We start from the raw sequence: 13641 nt of genomic DNA, 5'->3' as shown, positions 1-13641 counted from the left end.
CCAACAATCATCCCGCGTTCAAAGGCTGTTAAATCGCGTTGTTTACCCATATCTTCAGAAAAAAATCACTTCTACTGTCGTGGTAAACAACCTGCTTCCCTATTTATAATGGTCTGGCCCTCTAGCAACTTCAGCGCCAAATTATAGCTAATTTGTCTACAAACGTCAGGTGGTCATAATAATCTGGCCACTAGATATATATTTAGCTTCTCCCATTCCTGTAGAAGTTATTTGGGTGGCTGTAAGGACACAGTAGTGACCGATAAGAACCACAACACCCAGTGAAGAACTGGGTAACTCTCCTCCTCCTGGAAGTGTCAGATACCAGAAAAGCCTGTAGGGCTTCAAGAGATTACCAGTGCTGCTCAACCATTTTGAGCATAAAGCAATATATAAAAAAAAAATATTTACCGAAACTGAATATTCACTAAATGAGGTTGAGATCCATCAGATTGCCAGTAAGTTTCCAAGTTATCGTCTCGTAACTGATCGACTCCAAACCCTTAGGGGAGAAAAGAAGAGAGAGTATATTGCAATGTACAAATGCACGCAAACTAGGATTATCTTCCTTCAAAGTGCATTAAAAATGAACTGCTTTAATGTGCAAGGTATAAAAATGTTGTGCATTCTATTCAAAGTACTGATATCTCCCCATTCTCTAGAACAGGTGCAGTACATAGCACAAGGCATAGTGCAGGGGAAAATCCAGCCAGGGCACTCTGTTCTCCCTGGGCTTGCGTGTGTTTCCTACTAAATTCCAGAAAACAGTAAGTCCCCCTGCACTCCCTGCAGCGTTCCCGGTCCAAGTAATAATCGTGGTGCTCGAAGTGACGAGTGACATCTCTGCCCTGATGAAGAGACCCTGCGTGGTCCCGAAACGTTGGATTATGCGATCGGTGTGACGTTTGGTCCAAATAAATGGATGTTATTCTTTGAACTTTATTTGCTGAGTGCTGGTGATTTCTATCCTTCATTGTTTCCTACTAAAGACATGCTGGTAAGTTCATTGGCTCTAATATAATATTCTACTGAACGCATCCAGGATGAATGCCTCACCATGTTGTCTCCAGCCTACTTCCAGGTTGGATGACACCCAGTGTCATCCAACCTCCTCCTATGTACCCTGGCTGTCGTGGCCATACCTCCTTCATGTGGGTCCTGTCTTCACAAGTAAAGCCTGGTATACACATATATATTTTCTTCATTCAACCTGCGGGCTAAAAAAAGAAAAGACAGATTCCTCCATCAATGCTTATGAGCGTTGATCGAGGAATCGCCCCGCAGATTCTATTGTACCAGCCACTGTCGGAATACCCGAATGGAGCCTGCAGCTGATTGGCTGCCAGGTTCGTTCGGCCGAGAAATTTCCAACAGGCTCCTTCGATCAGCTGATCAAGGGATGCCAGCTGGAAGGGTGACTTCAGTGGCGCTCACTCTGCTAATTTTGGTCAGACCAGCAAAAGCCAAAATTCGATACGTGTATACCCAGCTTTACTCACTATCCTGAATACAGGGCAGTCAAGCATACAAAATGAATGCTATATTTTTTATTTTACAATAGAGTGTACCTTCAATTTTGAGTAAACCTAGCTCTTTTTTTTTTTTTAGTTACAGATTCATGCTAAAATGCTCAGAGGTTTCTTTTATCTCTGCATTTTATGTAATGGATACACACATAAAATCTGAAAGACCAGGGAACAGCTGGCAGAGTGGTGGTCATACCAAATCAGAATCAACCCACTGCCATCCACCCAAAACAGATTATATATACACAGTATACATTTTTTTATGCGTGGACTCAAATAAGAGGGATTTATTTGTAAAGTTTCTTTAAAAGCTCATTAGTGCAATTAACTATAAATATAGTACCTGGTTTACAAGAAGACAAAGACCAAACCGCCTGAGAACCAATTTCCCGAACAGTACCAGTTCTTTTTAATTGATTGGGGTCGGCACCTGGTGGAGTCTTGTTCGGTGTTGTCATTTCCAACTACTGCAGGACAAAAAAAAACTTATCATAGAAAAAAGAATACATTTACTCAGACTTTACCTATTATTTAAAGAGACCCTGTTGCCAGACCATTCATTTCAACATCCACCTTCCAATAAGATTATTTGTTCATTTACCTTATTTTAGACATGGTATTTACCTGTAAAAGCCTACCTTTTGCAGAGATTCAAAACCATGATGCTGCTGCTGGGCATTGCTACATTGGATGTGATGTTAGCAGCCCCAGCAGGCTGAGGGTGACACTCGATAGTATTCCCCTTCACTTCTTTATGGCAGCTACATAAAACGTTATGTAGGGAGCTGAGGCAAGAGGCAAAAAAGCTGTCAGCAAAGACAGTAATGAAACACTCCCAATAAAGCAGAGGGCAATGTTGGGGGACTGTGCTTGGAAACTGACACGTCTGGTTAAAATTCGTCAGTAAGTTCAGAGACACGTTGCAAGTGAATACAAACTAATTTATGCAATAGAATAACGCTGCAAGTAAGCACTTATTCTTTTTGCCCCCCTCTCCTGACAAACAATCCTGCCCTCCCCCTCCACACAGATCTATACTCAACGAGATCCAAGGGCTACTGCTTTACTTTTTGTTGACATCCAGCGCTGCGAGTCTCCCCTTCCTGACCGTGTCACTCTCTCGGCTGGGAGATGGCCCCATACAAGTCTATGGAGCTGTAATGTGCAAGTGCGATCGGCAGAGGGAGCATTGTGGCAATGGTTGTAAACAACAGTGCAACCGTTCCCATTGGATCTCGGTTGGTATGGATCTGCTGAAGGGAAAGGTGGACTCATTTAAGTAAGAAATTGGAGGCAAAAAGGATGGGGAAGTGTAGGGCTGCAACTAACGATTATTTTCGATTAGTTGGCCCATTATTTTTCGATTAATCGATTTAAAAAAAATACCATCTTTTATTTCAAATAAAATACATAAATGGAATGTTACAAACCAAGTATGCTTCAGAATAAAACGGAATGCAAATTTTTTGCACTCGCACCGCACTGGAACACATGGTATTGCAGTACCCCACGTTCCAGTGCAGGCAAATCACACTGTGGCCAGGATGCGCGTTAGGGATGCCATTGAAATTAACACCACCACATGCACATTCCGGAGCCGAATCGTCAGGCCGACACACACACCAACCACTTTACTAGGTACACCTTGCTAGTACCAGGTTGGACCCCCTTTTGCCTTCAGAACTGCCTTAATGCTTTGTGGCATAGATTCAACAACGTGTTGGAAACATTCCTCAGAGATTTTGGTCCATATTGACATGATAGCATCACGGGCCCAAAGTGTGCCAAAAAAATATCCCCCACACCATTACACCACCACCAACACCAGCCTGAACCACTGATACAAGGCAGGATGAATCCATAAACAAACAAGGTTTGGAATTCATATGCTTGGCACGGATATAGATGAATATAATAAATCAGGAATATTGGAAACACTATGAAAATGTTTAATAAATGCATGCACACAATAGGTTGGACTTGATGGACCTATGTCTTTATTCAACCTCAAATACTATGTAACTACTAAATAAGGAGATCAAGGTTTCACATATTGGCACCTAACCATGGTTGTATAAACTAACAGAGTTTTTTTTGTTGTTACACAGAATTGGGACACATAAGTTCATAGATTGCTGCACAGCTATTTTCTCACACAATTTAAATTATTATCTGTATTGGCAAAGTGGCATTGCTATGAGGAGACTATCAATTTGAGAGTATATTTATGCACATTTAGACTGAGCGCAACATAATCAGCACTACTATACAAGGATGAATCCATGCTTTCATGTTGTTTACATCAAATTCTGACCCTACCATCTGAATGTCACAGCTGAAATCGAGACTCATCAGACCAGGCAACGTTTTTCCAATCTTTTATTGTCCAATTTTGGTGAGCCTGTGCGAATTGTAGCCTGGTCTTTTAGACCCCTAGTGTCACCTTTCCACTTCACTGGGGAATGACAGCTGCCCGCTGAGTGTCAACACAGCAGGCAGTGGCTGGGAGCAATAGCCAGCCTGCTATTGGCTATCTTAAATTGCAAAAGCAGGCTGGCTATAGCACCCCCCACTGCCTGCTGTCAATCAGCAGGAGGAGGGAACTGAAGTAGAAAGTTTTCCTTCAGGTCCTCATCTGCTGATTGACAGCAGGCAGTGGACGGGTGCAATAGCCATCCTGTGATTATTAACACTCAGCAGTGCTGAACTATATTATTTATGATAAATGAACCTAATGCGCAAAGAATAACATATAGCAGACAGGCATTGCAATACTGGACATTGCCATTATCTTTGCTCTGCAGTGATGGCATATAATATGGCCTAATACCTTCATATGATGTGTCACAGTCCTGATAAATAAAACTGGGTCTTTAACACACACATATAACAGCTACTCCCATTATCTGGATGGATATAATGATGGATTACTGTTGAAATATATCCTAACATTGCACTAACTTTCTTAGCTGGATAATCCTTGGTGCATAGTACACTTTGCACACCCAGTTGCTTACGTCATAGGCGGTTGTTTGCACTGCAAGGAATTACGGATTAACTTAGTAAAGAGGTTCAGTGTATCTATTAACATGTCCTGCAGGAATTCTTTAAAGTATTTTTAAATGTTTGTTACCATATATGTTCTGAGATAAATGTGATTTAAAGTGTATACTTTAAAGTGTATAGTGTATATATAATTTTTTTATGCAGTTTACAGGATGTTTATTTGCCCATATACAGACATAACCAAAGGGGCCATTATGGCCAATAGCATTTTTATTTAAAGCAGATGGGAGGACACAAGTCCAAGGCAGACGGAGGCATATAGAGTGATAACAATGTCATATAGAGTGAATAACAAACGTCACATCAAGATATTTCAACAAAGGTTTAAAGGTATCTCAGGAGTCTGTTATTCAACACCTTGAGTGGCAGTTTTTAAAATGGGCTCTTATGCATCTCCATCCTTTATGTTTTTAATTTTTCTGTAAAGCATTTTATGAAAAGACAATGAAAGGACAGCTGAGATATTGAGTAGAGGAAGTGGGAAGTAGCTCTCCAATGTCCAATAAATTGTGAGCAAGCCAGCAGCTGATCGAGGCGGGATTTAGATCTATGCATTGTAACCGGGTGTACTAAAACCCTCATGACCACAAGACACAGTATCGTAATACACAGTATATGTGCGCTTTCATGTATTCTACATGGCACCCAAACAAACATATGTGGTAGGCAGCAAAATACCTTCACTATGGCGTACCACATCACACGCATTAGAATGTTCTGTGTGTTTGGGTGGACTATGCTGCCAAATATAGAGCATTACTCCATGCATTGAGGCATTTTAATAGTGCAGCTGCATTATTTCATGTGTTGAGGCGTGCTTATAGTACAGCTGCATTATTTCATGTGTTGAGGTGTGCTTATAGTGCAGCTGCATTATTTCATGTGTTGAGGTGTGCTTATAGTGCAGCTGCATTATTTCATGTGTTGAGGTGTGCTTATAGTCCAGCTACATTATTTCATGTGTTGAGGTGTGCTTATAGTGCAGCTGCATTATTTCATGTGTTGAGGTGTGCTTATAGTCCAGCTACATTATTTCATGTGTTGAGGTGTGCTTATAGTGCAGCTGCATTATTTCATGTGTTGAGACGTGGTTATAGTACTGCTGCATTATTTCATGTGTTGAGGCGTGGTTATAGTACAGCTGCATTATTTCATGTGTTGAGGCGTGCTTATAGTGCAGCTACATTATTTCATGTGTTGAGGCGTGCTTATAGTGCAGCTACATTATTTCATGTGTTGAGGCGTGCTTATAGTGCAGCTACATTATTTCATGTGTTGAGGCGTGCTTATAGTGCAGCTACATTATTTCATGTGTTGAGGCGTGCTTATAGTGCAGCTACATTATTTCATGTGTTGAGGCGTGCTTATAGTGCAGCTACATTATTTCATGTGTTGAGGCGTGCTTATAGTGCAGCTACATTATTTCATGTGTTGAGGCGTGCTTATAGTGCAGCTACATTATTTCATGTGTTGAGGCGTGCTTATAGTGCAGCTACATTATTTCATGTGTTGAGGCGTGCTTATAGTGCAGCTACATTATTTCATGTGTTGAGGCGTGCTTATAGTGCAGCTACATTATTTCATGTGTTGAGGCGTGCTTATAGTGCAGCTACATTATTTCATGTGTTGAGGCGTGCTTATAGTGCAGCTACATTATTTCATGTGTTGAGGCGTGCTTATAGTGCAGCTACATTATTTCATGTGTTGAGGCGTGCTTATAGTGCAGCTACATTATTTCATGTGTTGAGGCGTGCTTATAGTGCAGCTACATTATTTCATGTGTTGAGGCGTGCTTATAGTGCAGCTACATTATTTCATGTGTTGAGGCGTGCTTATAGTGCAGCTACATTATTTCATGTGTTGAGGCGTGCTTATAGTGCAGCTACATTATTTCATGTGTTGAGGCGTGCTTATAGTGCAGCTACATTATTTCATGTGTTGAGGCGTGCTTATAGTGCAGCTACATTATTTCATGTGTTGAGGCGTGCTTATAGTGCAGCTACATTATTTCATGTGTTGAGGCGTGCTTATAGTGCAGCTACATTATTTCATGTGTTGAGGCGTGCTTATAGTGCAGCTACATTATTTCATGTGTTGAGGCGTGCTTATAGTGCAGCTACATTATTTCATGTGTTGAGGCGTGCTTATAGTGCAGCTACATTATTTCATGTGTTGAGGCGTGCTTATAGTACAGCTGCATTATTTCATGTGTTGAGGTGTGCTTATACTACAGCTGCATTATTTCATGTGTTGAGGTGTGCTTATAGTACAGCTGCATTATATCATGTGTTGAGGTGTGCTTATAGTACAGCTGCATTATTTCATGTGCTGAGGTGTGCTTATAGTGCAGCTACATTATTTCATGTGTTGAGGCGTGCTTATAGTCCAGCTGCATTATTTCATGTGTTGAGGCGTGCTTATAGTACAGCTGCATTATTGCATGTGTTGAGGCGTGCTTATAGTACAGCTGCATTATTTCATGTGTTGAGGCGTGCTTATAGTACAGCTGCATTATTTCATGTGTTGAGGCGTGCTTATAGTGCAGCTGCATTAATTCATGAAATTAGGTGTTGTCATAATGCACTATTTCATGCACTGGGGTATGTTATTGGTAAAACTGCATTACTTTATGCGTGCTGAGGGCTCATTCGAAGGTTGACGCAACAGGCCATCCATGGAAAATGCATGTGTTAATATGTAAGCATTAACGCATGTAAAGGTGTAAATGGGCTCTAAAACAGTCAAAGTACACCTGTGGCTTAGTTTTTATTTTGGGTGGACTTTCCCAGCTTTCCGCTGATCCAGATCTCCTTGTGTGACAGTAAGATGCCCCTTGTTAATTATATAATTAAACCATGGTCATAGAATGGTAGTCCAGTCAGCAGAGTTCTGTTACTTTGTCATGGATACAATTCGTTTAAACATGTAGAGAGGGGCTGGCTAAGAACAGGTGTCCAGAAGAAATGCCAGAAAATTGAAAATATAAAACCGTGAGTCTACAAACCTGACTGTGCTTCTTTAGGTGATTGCGTAATACAGTATGAGATGTGGACCAGAGAAGACAAGCTAAAAAGAAATAAAGAGGAAATGTTATAAAAGAAGGCACTGAACTGTTATAGCTCTTGTATTAAATCATTTTTTAAAGAACAGGGTCGGACAAATTAATATGGAATCCAGGAAGCCAGCAGGACTATTTTAGGAGCCAGCTCCGCTGACAACTACAGAAAACCTGAAAAAAGTCAGAGCCAGCTATATTTTTTTACGGCGCATTGGTGACCTGGCTCCTGGGATTTGTCCAGCCCTGTTTTAGAGTAACAGGCAAACGTGCTGAGGGCTCATTCACATCAGGGTCCAACAAAGGCCCAAATCATACTACCTAATTCAATAGAAACAGAAGGGCGCAATTAAACAAGATAAAAATAATCAAAGGAATCTAGGATATGGATTCATTTTACATTGCTTACCAACAGAAAAAAAAAAAAAGTACCAGTATTGGTTATTTGTTATTACTGTGCACAATGACTAACAAAACAAGTTAGTAGATTTTCTTTTCCATACCATAAAGTCAAAGTAACTACCTGCATATTAAATTATATGACACTACTATTTCAAACTGAATGTATCCAAAACTGCAAGCAAGCTAACCATTCGATCTTTAAATCTGCATGAAACATGTTGAGATTTAAACATAGCACACTATACAGAAATATCAAACATCTGATACTAATCTACTACAATGATCCTAGAACAAGTACAAAACATACTGTACAAAGCTGCCCACTATCACTGGTTTCACAGGTCAATTCTATAAAATCTATCTATTGATACAATCTGCTGCGAGAGGTGCATTGCAGTGCCATTCATGTCAATGGCACCCCAAACGTGCCTCCCACCCACAGTGTGATCGCCCGCACTGGAACGCACAGTACCGTCACGCCGTGCATTCCACTGCAGTGCGATTGCAAAAAATTATGCATGCAGTTTTACTCTAAAGTAAACCTTATGTTTGTAATACTGCAATTGTGTATTTTATTTTAAATTAAGGACGGTATTTATTTTTTATTCAGATCAAAAACATAATCGGCCAACTAATTGATTATGAAAATAATTATTAGTTGCAGCCCTAAACTTCAGTACAAATGAGTAAACTAAACATGTGATTGTAGTCAATCACAGGAGTGAGCTTGGAGCGGTGGCTACTTTACAACACACACAGGGACCATGGGGAACAAAAGTAGTCACCCTCCAGAAGGAAGGACAGTGTCAGCACAAATTCAGAGATGATTTGAGGATCTACAGCTGAGTGATATACAAATAAGATACATTTTTGTTAATCGTTCAGGTACTTGAATACATTTTTAAGATTTAACGTCACTACAACACAGGGGAAGCCCCACAGCAAGAGGATTTTTTTTCGTGGAGAGGGCTTTAAAAGAGAACTATGGAGTAAGTGTTGTTGCCCATAGCTCTCTTAAGGGTCACGGGAGGACATATACTAGCGTCCTCCCGTGACCAAAAGCTCAGTATATTGCAAGCTACAGCTTGTGGTATACTGAGACCGCCGCAGCCGGGACGGATCCCGACAATACTGTCAAGATCCACCCAGCTGCGTGAATGATACAGACACAGAGCCAGCTGTACCCGCCCCCTCCCCCAGCCGTTCCTCCAGTCAGCACTGACAGCCACGGCTCTCTGCAGGGAGACGATTGAGCGACGTTATGTGTTCGCTCACTTCCCGATCTATTGAGCCGACGTGTGACAGTTTAATTGTCACGCGTCGGCTCGAACTATGAGGATGAGTGATTTTTACTCACCTCATAGTTCTCCTTTAAGCCAGAGGGTCAGAAACAATAGCCAGGCAAGTAGCATTTTCAGGAGGTCAGCAATGGCAGCCCCAGATTTACTTTAAGATTTATGAATAGCCAAAACAAGGCAGGAAAAGCCAGAGACACCAAAGATCTCTCCAAAGTGAGGAGAACTTCCGTCTCATGCAGTTGTCACCAGGACAGGTGTCATTGGAAAGTTTACCTCTTGGATTTTCCTTCGCTTTCGGTTTCAGTAAGGATGGTCACCAGCACAGAGAGGGTGAATTTACCTAGTGGGGTATCCAGGTGACGGATTATCTCCAGAACAGAAAGTGAGGAAAATCCATACAATGGTCACCAGATCAAGAGGTGAGGGTACATCTTACAGTACAAGGGAAGTGGACCCCCGTGCGGCCCCAAAAGCGCTTGTACTGGAATGAGTTGATTTCCCTGAAATGGTGTGCTGGTGACATCCTTTTACATCTTACAATGGGCACGCCTTCTCCAGTGACAACTGTATAAGATGAATATCCCCCTCAAGTTATCATAGATTTCCTCTTACTTCCTGTTGTGTTTCCAGGACAGGAAGTAAAGGGAAATCTTCCCAACAGGACAGATAGAGAAATAATAACCTCACAGAGATTTAACCCTTCCATACTCTAAGGTGAAAAGATAAAGTGTTGGCTATACCGGGGTGGACAAATCAATATGGAATTCAGGAGCCAGTTCCATTGACAACAACTAGAGGAAGCCACAAAAGTTATGAGCTAGCTGTCATTTCTAAGGCGCATTAGCTACCCGGTTCCTGTGATTTGTCCAGCCCTGAGATATACTACACTTGCTAATAAGCCATCAATTAGGTCCAACTTCAGGCTTGCTATACACCCTGGAACATGTCATCTCTCAGAAGCTAAAAGGGGTCAAGCCTGGTAGCTCCATTATAACACTGACAGGTACCCTTAAGAAGAACAAGACGTCAACACTGTGAGTAGAGCAGGATGACAGCAGCTCTCAGACACCATTGCATGGTGGACCTACTCTGTACTGGGCGGGGATCATATACAGTCTGCTCACAGCGCTCACTTCATCCCCGACACTTCCAAATCCACTTCAAAAGATCCCCAACATAACCGCCAGCATTCTTTGCTCGCAAAAGACGCCTTCTGATGACATCATCTCCGCGACTCCATAATGTGCACGGAGAGGGCCTGCGTTCCACAGTGAAACGCAGCGCTGTACGTCAGCGGTGTGGGAGGGAGCGTCAGAAGCGACCATTTTGGCCGGTTTCTCTTCGTGTGGTTTGCACGTTGCTGCCCGGGGAGGAGAGCTAGAGAGACCGCCGAGAGCAGGGGCAAGGAAGATATCTTCCAGCAGGCCTCCCCCCCCCCTTTCCCATCAGCTAGCCACAGGGGCAGCAAGTCCCTCCCCGTCCTACAACCGGTAAGTGACCGCATGTACGGCCTGCCATCTGGCCTTGCTGTTCCAGGTAGGGCGACGCTGGGAAGTGCGTCACCTGCTGGTCTGACTCAACTAGGTGCCCCATAAAATCAGTGGAGTGAGCTCTGAATGGCGTGGCCATAATTACTGTATGGGGGTGATCCGGGGTACGGCGTGTTAGAGATCTGGGGGGGGCTTTATAGTGGTGGTTCCCAGAGAGCTCTTTGGTTGGTAGTATTATAAGAGACTGCTATTATTAGAGGAGACTGCTAGGATGCATTATGGGCGGCTTCTAGGGTGCGTTACAGGAGACTGCTAGAATGCATTAGGAAGGCTGCTGGGGTGCGTTACAGGAGACTGCTAGGATGCATTAGGAAGGCTGCTGGGGTGCGCTACGGGAGGCTTTTGGTGCTGACACTGTCCTTCCTTCTGGAGGGGTGCTACTCTTGGTCCCTATGTGTGTTGTAAAGTAGCCGCCACTCCAAGCTCACTCCTGTGATGGACTACAATCTCATGTTTAGTTTACTAATTTGTATTGAGATTGTAGTCTATCACAGGAGTGAGCTTGGAGCGGTGGCTACTTTACAAAACACACAGGGACCACAGGGAACAAAAGTAGCCACCCTCCAGAAGGAAGGACAGTGTCATCATGAATTCAGAGATGATTTGAGGATCTACAGCCGGGTGATACACAAATAAGATACATTGTTGGTAATAGTTGGGGTACCTGAATGTATTCCTAAAATGTCACTCCTGAGTTTAGTGTCAGTTGAACCTTTTGAAGGCCCTCAGCATGTTGGTAATATAGACTTAGCTGGAATGCATCTCCCTGACCAGGCAAAGCCTCCAAATCATCAGTGGTGGACCTGTCCGCCTTTACTCTCTTCACTTCAATAGAAAGCCCAGCCACAGGTTGTCATCCTGTGACCAGGTTTTCATTGGCAATGAATGAAGTTGGTCACATATGCTGACACTGTGCTGGAGCCTCTTCTGGTGTGATTTGGGGTACTAACACTCCCTAGGATTTGTCATATCGATGGTGACATCACCACCTGCAACTATGGCAGCCGGGGTCAGGAAATATTCCCTATCATTCCCCACAGGCTTTTAAAAAAAAAAAGCAATGGACAGATTTTTTCGGAACCCTCGCACTGGGGCTGTCCCAGTACTGGAAGGGTTAACTGCTCATTGTTGTCTAGGTTAAAAATGAAAACCTGTTATATTCACCTGATCCTCAGAGCCGGCTTGCTCTTAGACCGGTTCCTGAAACCTCGGTCCCCCTCCACTGCAGTGGGCTACGACGCTCCCGTAAACCATCATGTTCTATACACAGGGTAGAGATGGGAGGATGCCGAGGGACATTCCATTGCTGCAGTATAGGGTGAGGGTGTTATAAGTGATTAATGGCTCTAAAATGATTGCTCTCACTCCGACGTTTGCGGCGATATGTAACGTATGTTCGCACGTAGGCGCACCCGAAGCATATCTGCATGTGCATGTGGGGGGCGGGGACTTAAAACATTGTTTTCTTTTTAATTTTCTTTATGCTTTTATTTTTTTGTATGATTCTTTAAAGGAGAACTAACGTATGAGGTGAGTGCTTTTCACTCACCTCATAGTTCTAGCCGACCTGTGACAATGAGACTGTCACAGGTCGGCTCAGTAGATCGGGAAGTGAGCGAACACATACCGGCGTTCACTCACTTCTCGATCCTGTCCCTGCAGAGAACCGTGACAGGGGAGGGACTGGATTCCCCCTCCCCTGTCCGATCCTTCAGCGCTGACTGGCGGATCGGACGGGGGGGGGGCGTGTACAGCTGGCTCTGCCTCTAGATAGGCAGAGCCAGCTGTCGCTCGCGCAGCTGGGCGGATCCAGACATAATTGTCGGGATCCGTTTCAGCTGCGGCGTCTTAGTATACCACAAGATACTGAGCTTAGGGTGACGGGAGGACGCTAGATTGTGTCCTCCCGTTACCCTTAGGAGAACTATGGGAAAAGCCCTAACCCCATAGTTCTCCTTTTAATTTTTGTATTACTTTTTTTTCTTTTACACACAACTTTATTGCTATTACATGGGGGCCAAGAAGCCCCTTATGTGATAGCCAATTTACATGACAGGTCCTCTTTATGGAGACATCAGGGGTCCCCAAGACCCCCAATGTCACCTAGGGACCCCCAGAGAAGCTGATATAGTAGAGATCTTCTTCATCAGCTTCTGTAGCTGGGAGAGTGACACTGAATGCAGGAAGTGATGTAATATACATCACTTCCTCCATTCTGGGACTGAGAGGAGATCAAAGGGAGTTTGTATACTGAACTCCCTTTGATCTCCTGCCACAGAGCCGTCGTGGTCGCATCGGGCACAGCGGCTCTCGGGACTGGCAACGGCAGTGACAGGTGCTAATACAAGCGATCAAGTGTCCCTAGAGACGCCATTGACTTCAATACACCGCCACGCCTCCTCCCGCCCCTGAATACAGGGAGCTGGCCAGCCTGCGTTCCAGAGGCCGAATGCACTGTAATGTGGACTTTGTGGTGTTAACCGGCCCTGAATCACTTAATTGACTGCTAGCCAGTCACAAATAAGGAAGTGCTTTTTGCCTTTTTTGGAATGAAGAATTGGATTACAGTTGTCCATCTATATTGGATTTTGAAAAGTGAAGGCAATTCTTCAGTTATGTGACAATATTTGGTTCATTGCTTTTAGTCTTTAATGACCGTGTTTGTAGATTTTATTTAGACTGTTATAGCACATTGTGTGTCGTTTTTTTTTGGGGGGGGGGGGGGTTTGTGTTTGGCGTTAGCA

General features: G+C 43.4%; 1 protein-coding gene across 2 annotated transcripts in view; it reads right to left on the bottom strand.

Annotated features, from left to right (window-relative positions):
* Window positions 1–10833, bottom strand: part of ANAPC10 (anaphase promoting complex subunit 10) — a 61456-nt gene extending 50623 nt beyond the window's left edge. Inside the window, exons 1-4 of one of the 2 annotated variants that reach the window (XM_018552978.1) lie at window positions 10436–10833; window positions 7597–7658; window positions 1870–1993; window positions 412–502 (exon numbers count right to left, since the gene is read on the bottom strand). In XM_018552978.1, coding sequence (XP_018408480.1) covers window positions 412–502; window positions 1870–1984 — 206 coding nt within the window. In that variant the 5' untranslated portion in view covers window positions 1985–1993; window positions 7597–7658; window positions 10436–10833. The remainder of the gene's footprint in view (window positions 1–411; window positions 503–1869; window positions 1994–7596; window positions 7659–10435) is intronic. The other variant, XM_018552979.1, reaches the window with a different exon arrangement.
* Window positions 10834–13641: the final 2808 nt, after the last annotated feature.

Source organism: Nanorana parkeri, unplaced genomic scaffold (assembly GCF_000935625.1).
Source record: "Nanorana parkeri isolate BGI_ZX_2015 unplaced genomic scaffold, ASM93562v1 scaffold104, whole genome shotgun sequence".
Classification (NCBI taxonomy): Eukaryota; Metazoa; Chordata; class Amphibia; order Anura; family Dicroglossidae; genus Nanorana; species Nanorana parkeri.
Note: the sequence above shows the minus strand (reverse complement) of the source record. Positions and strands in the feature narration are given on the sequence as shown.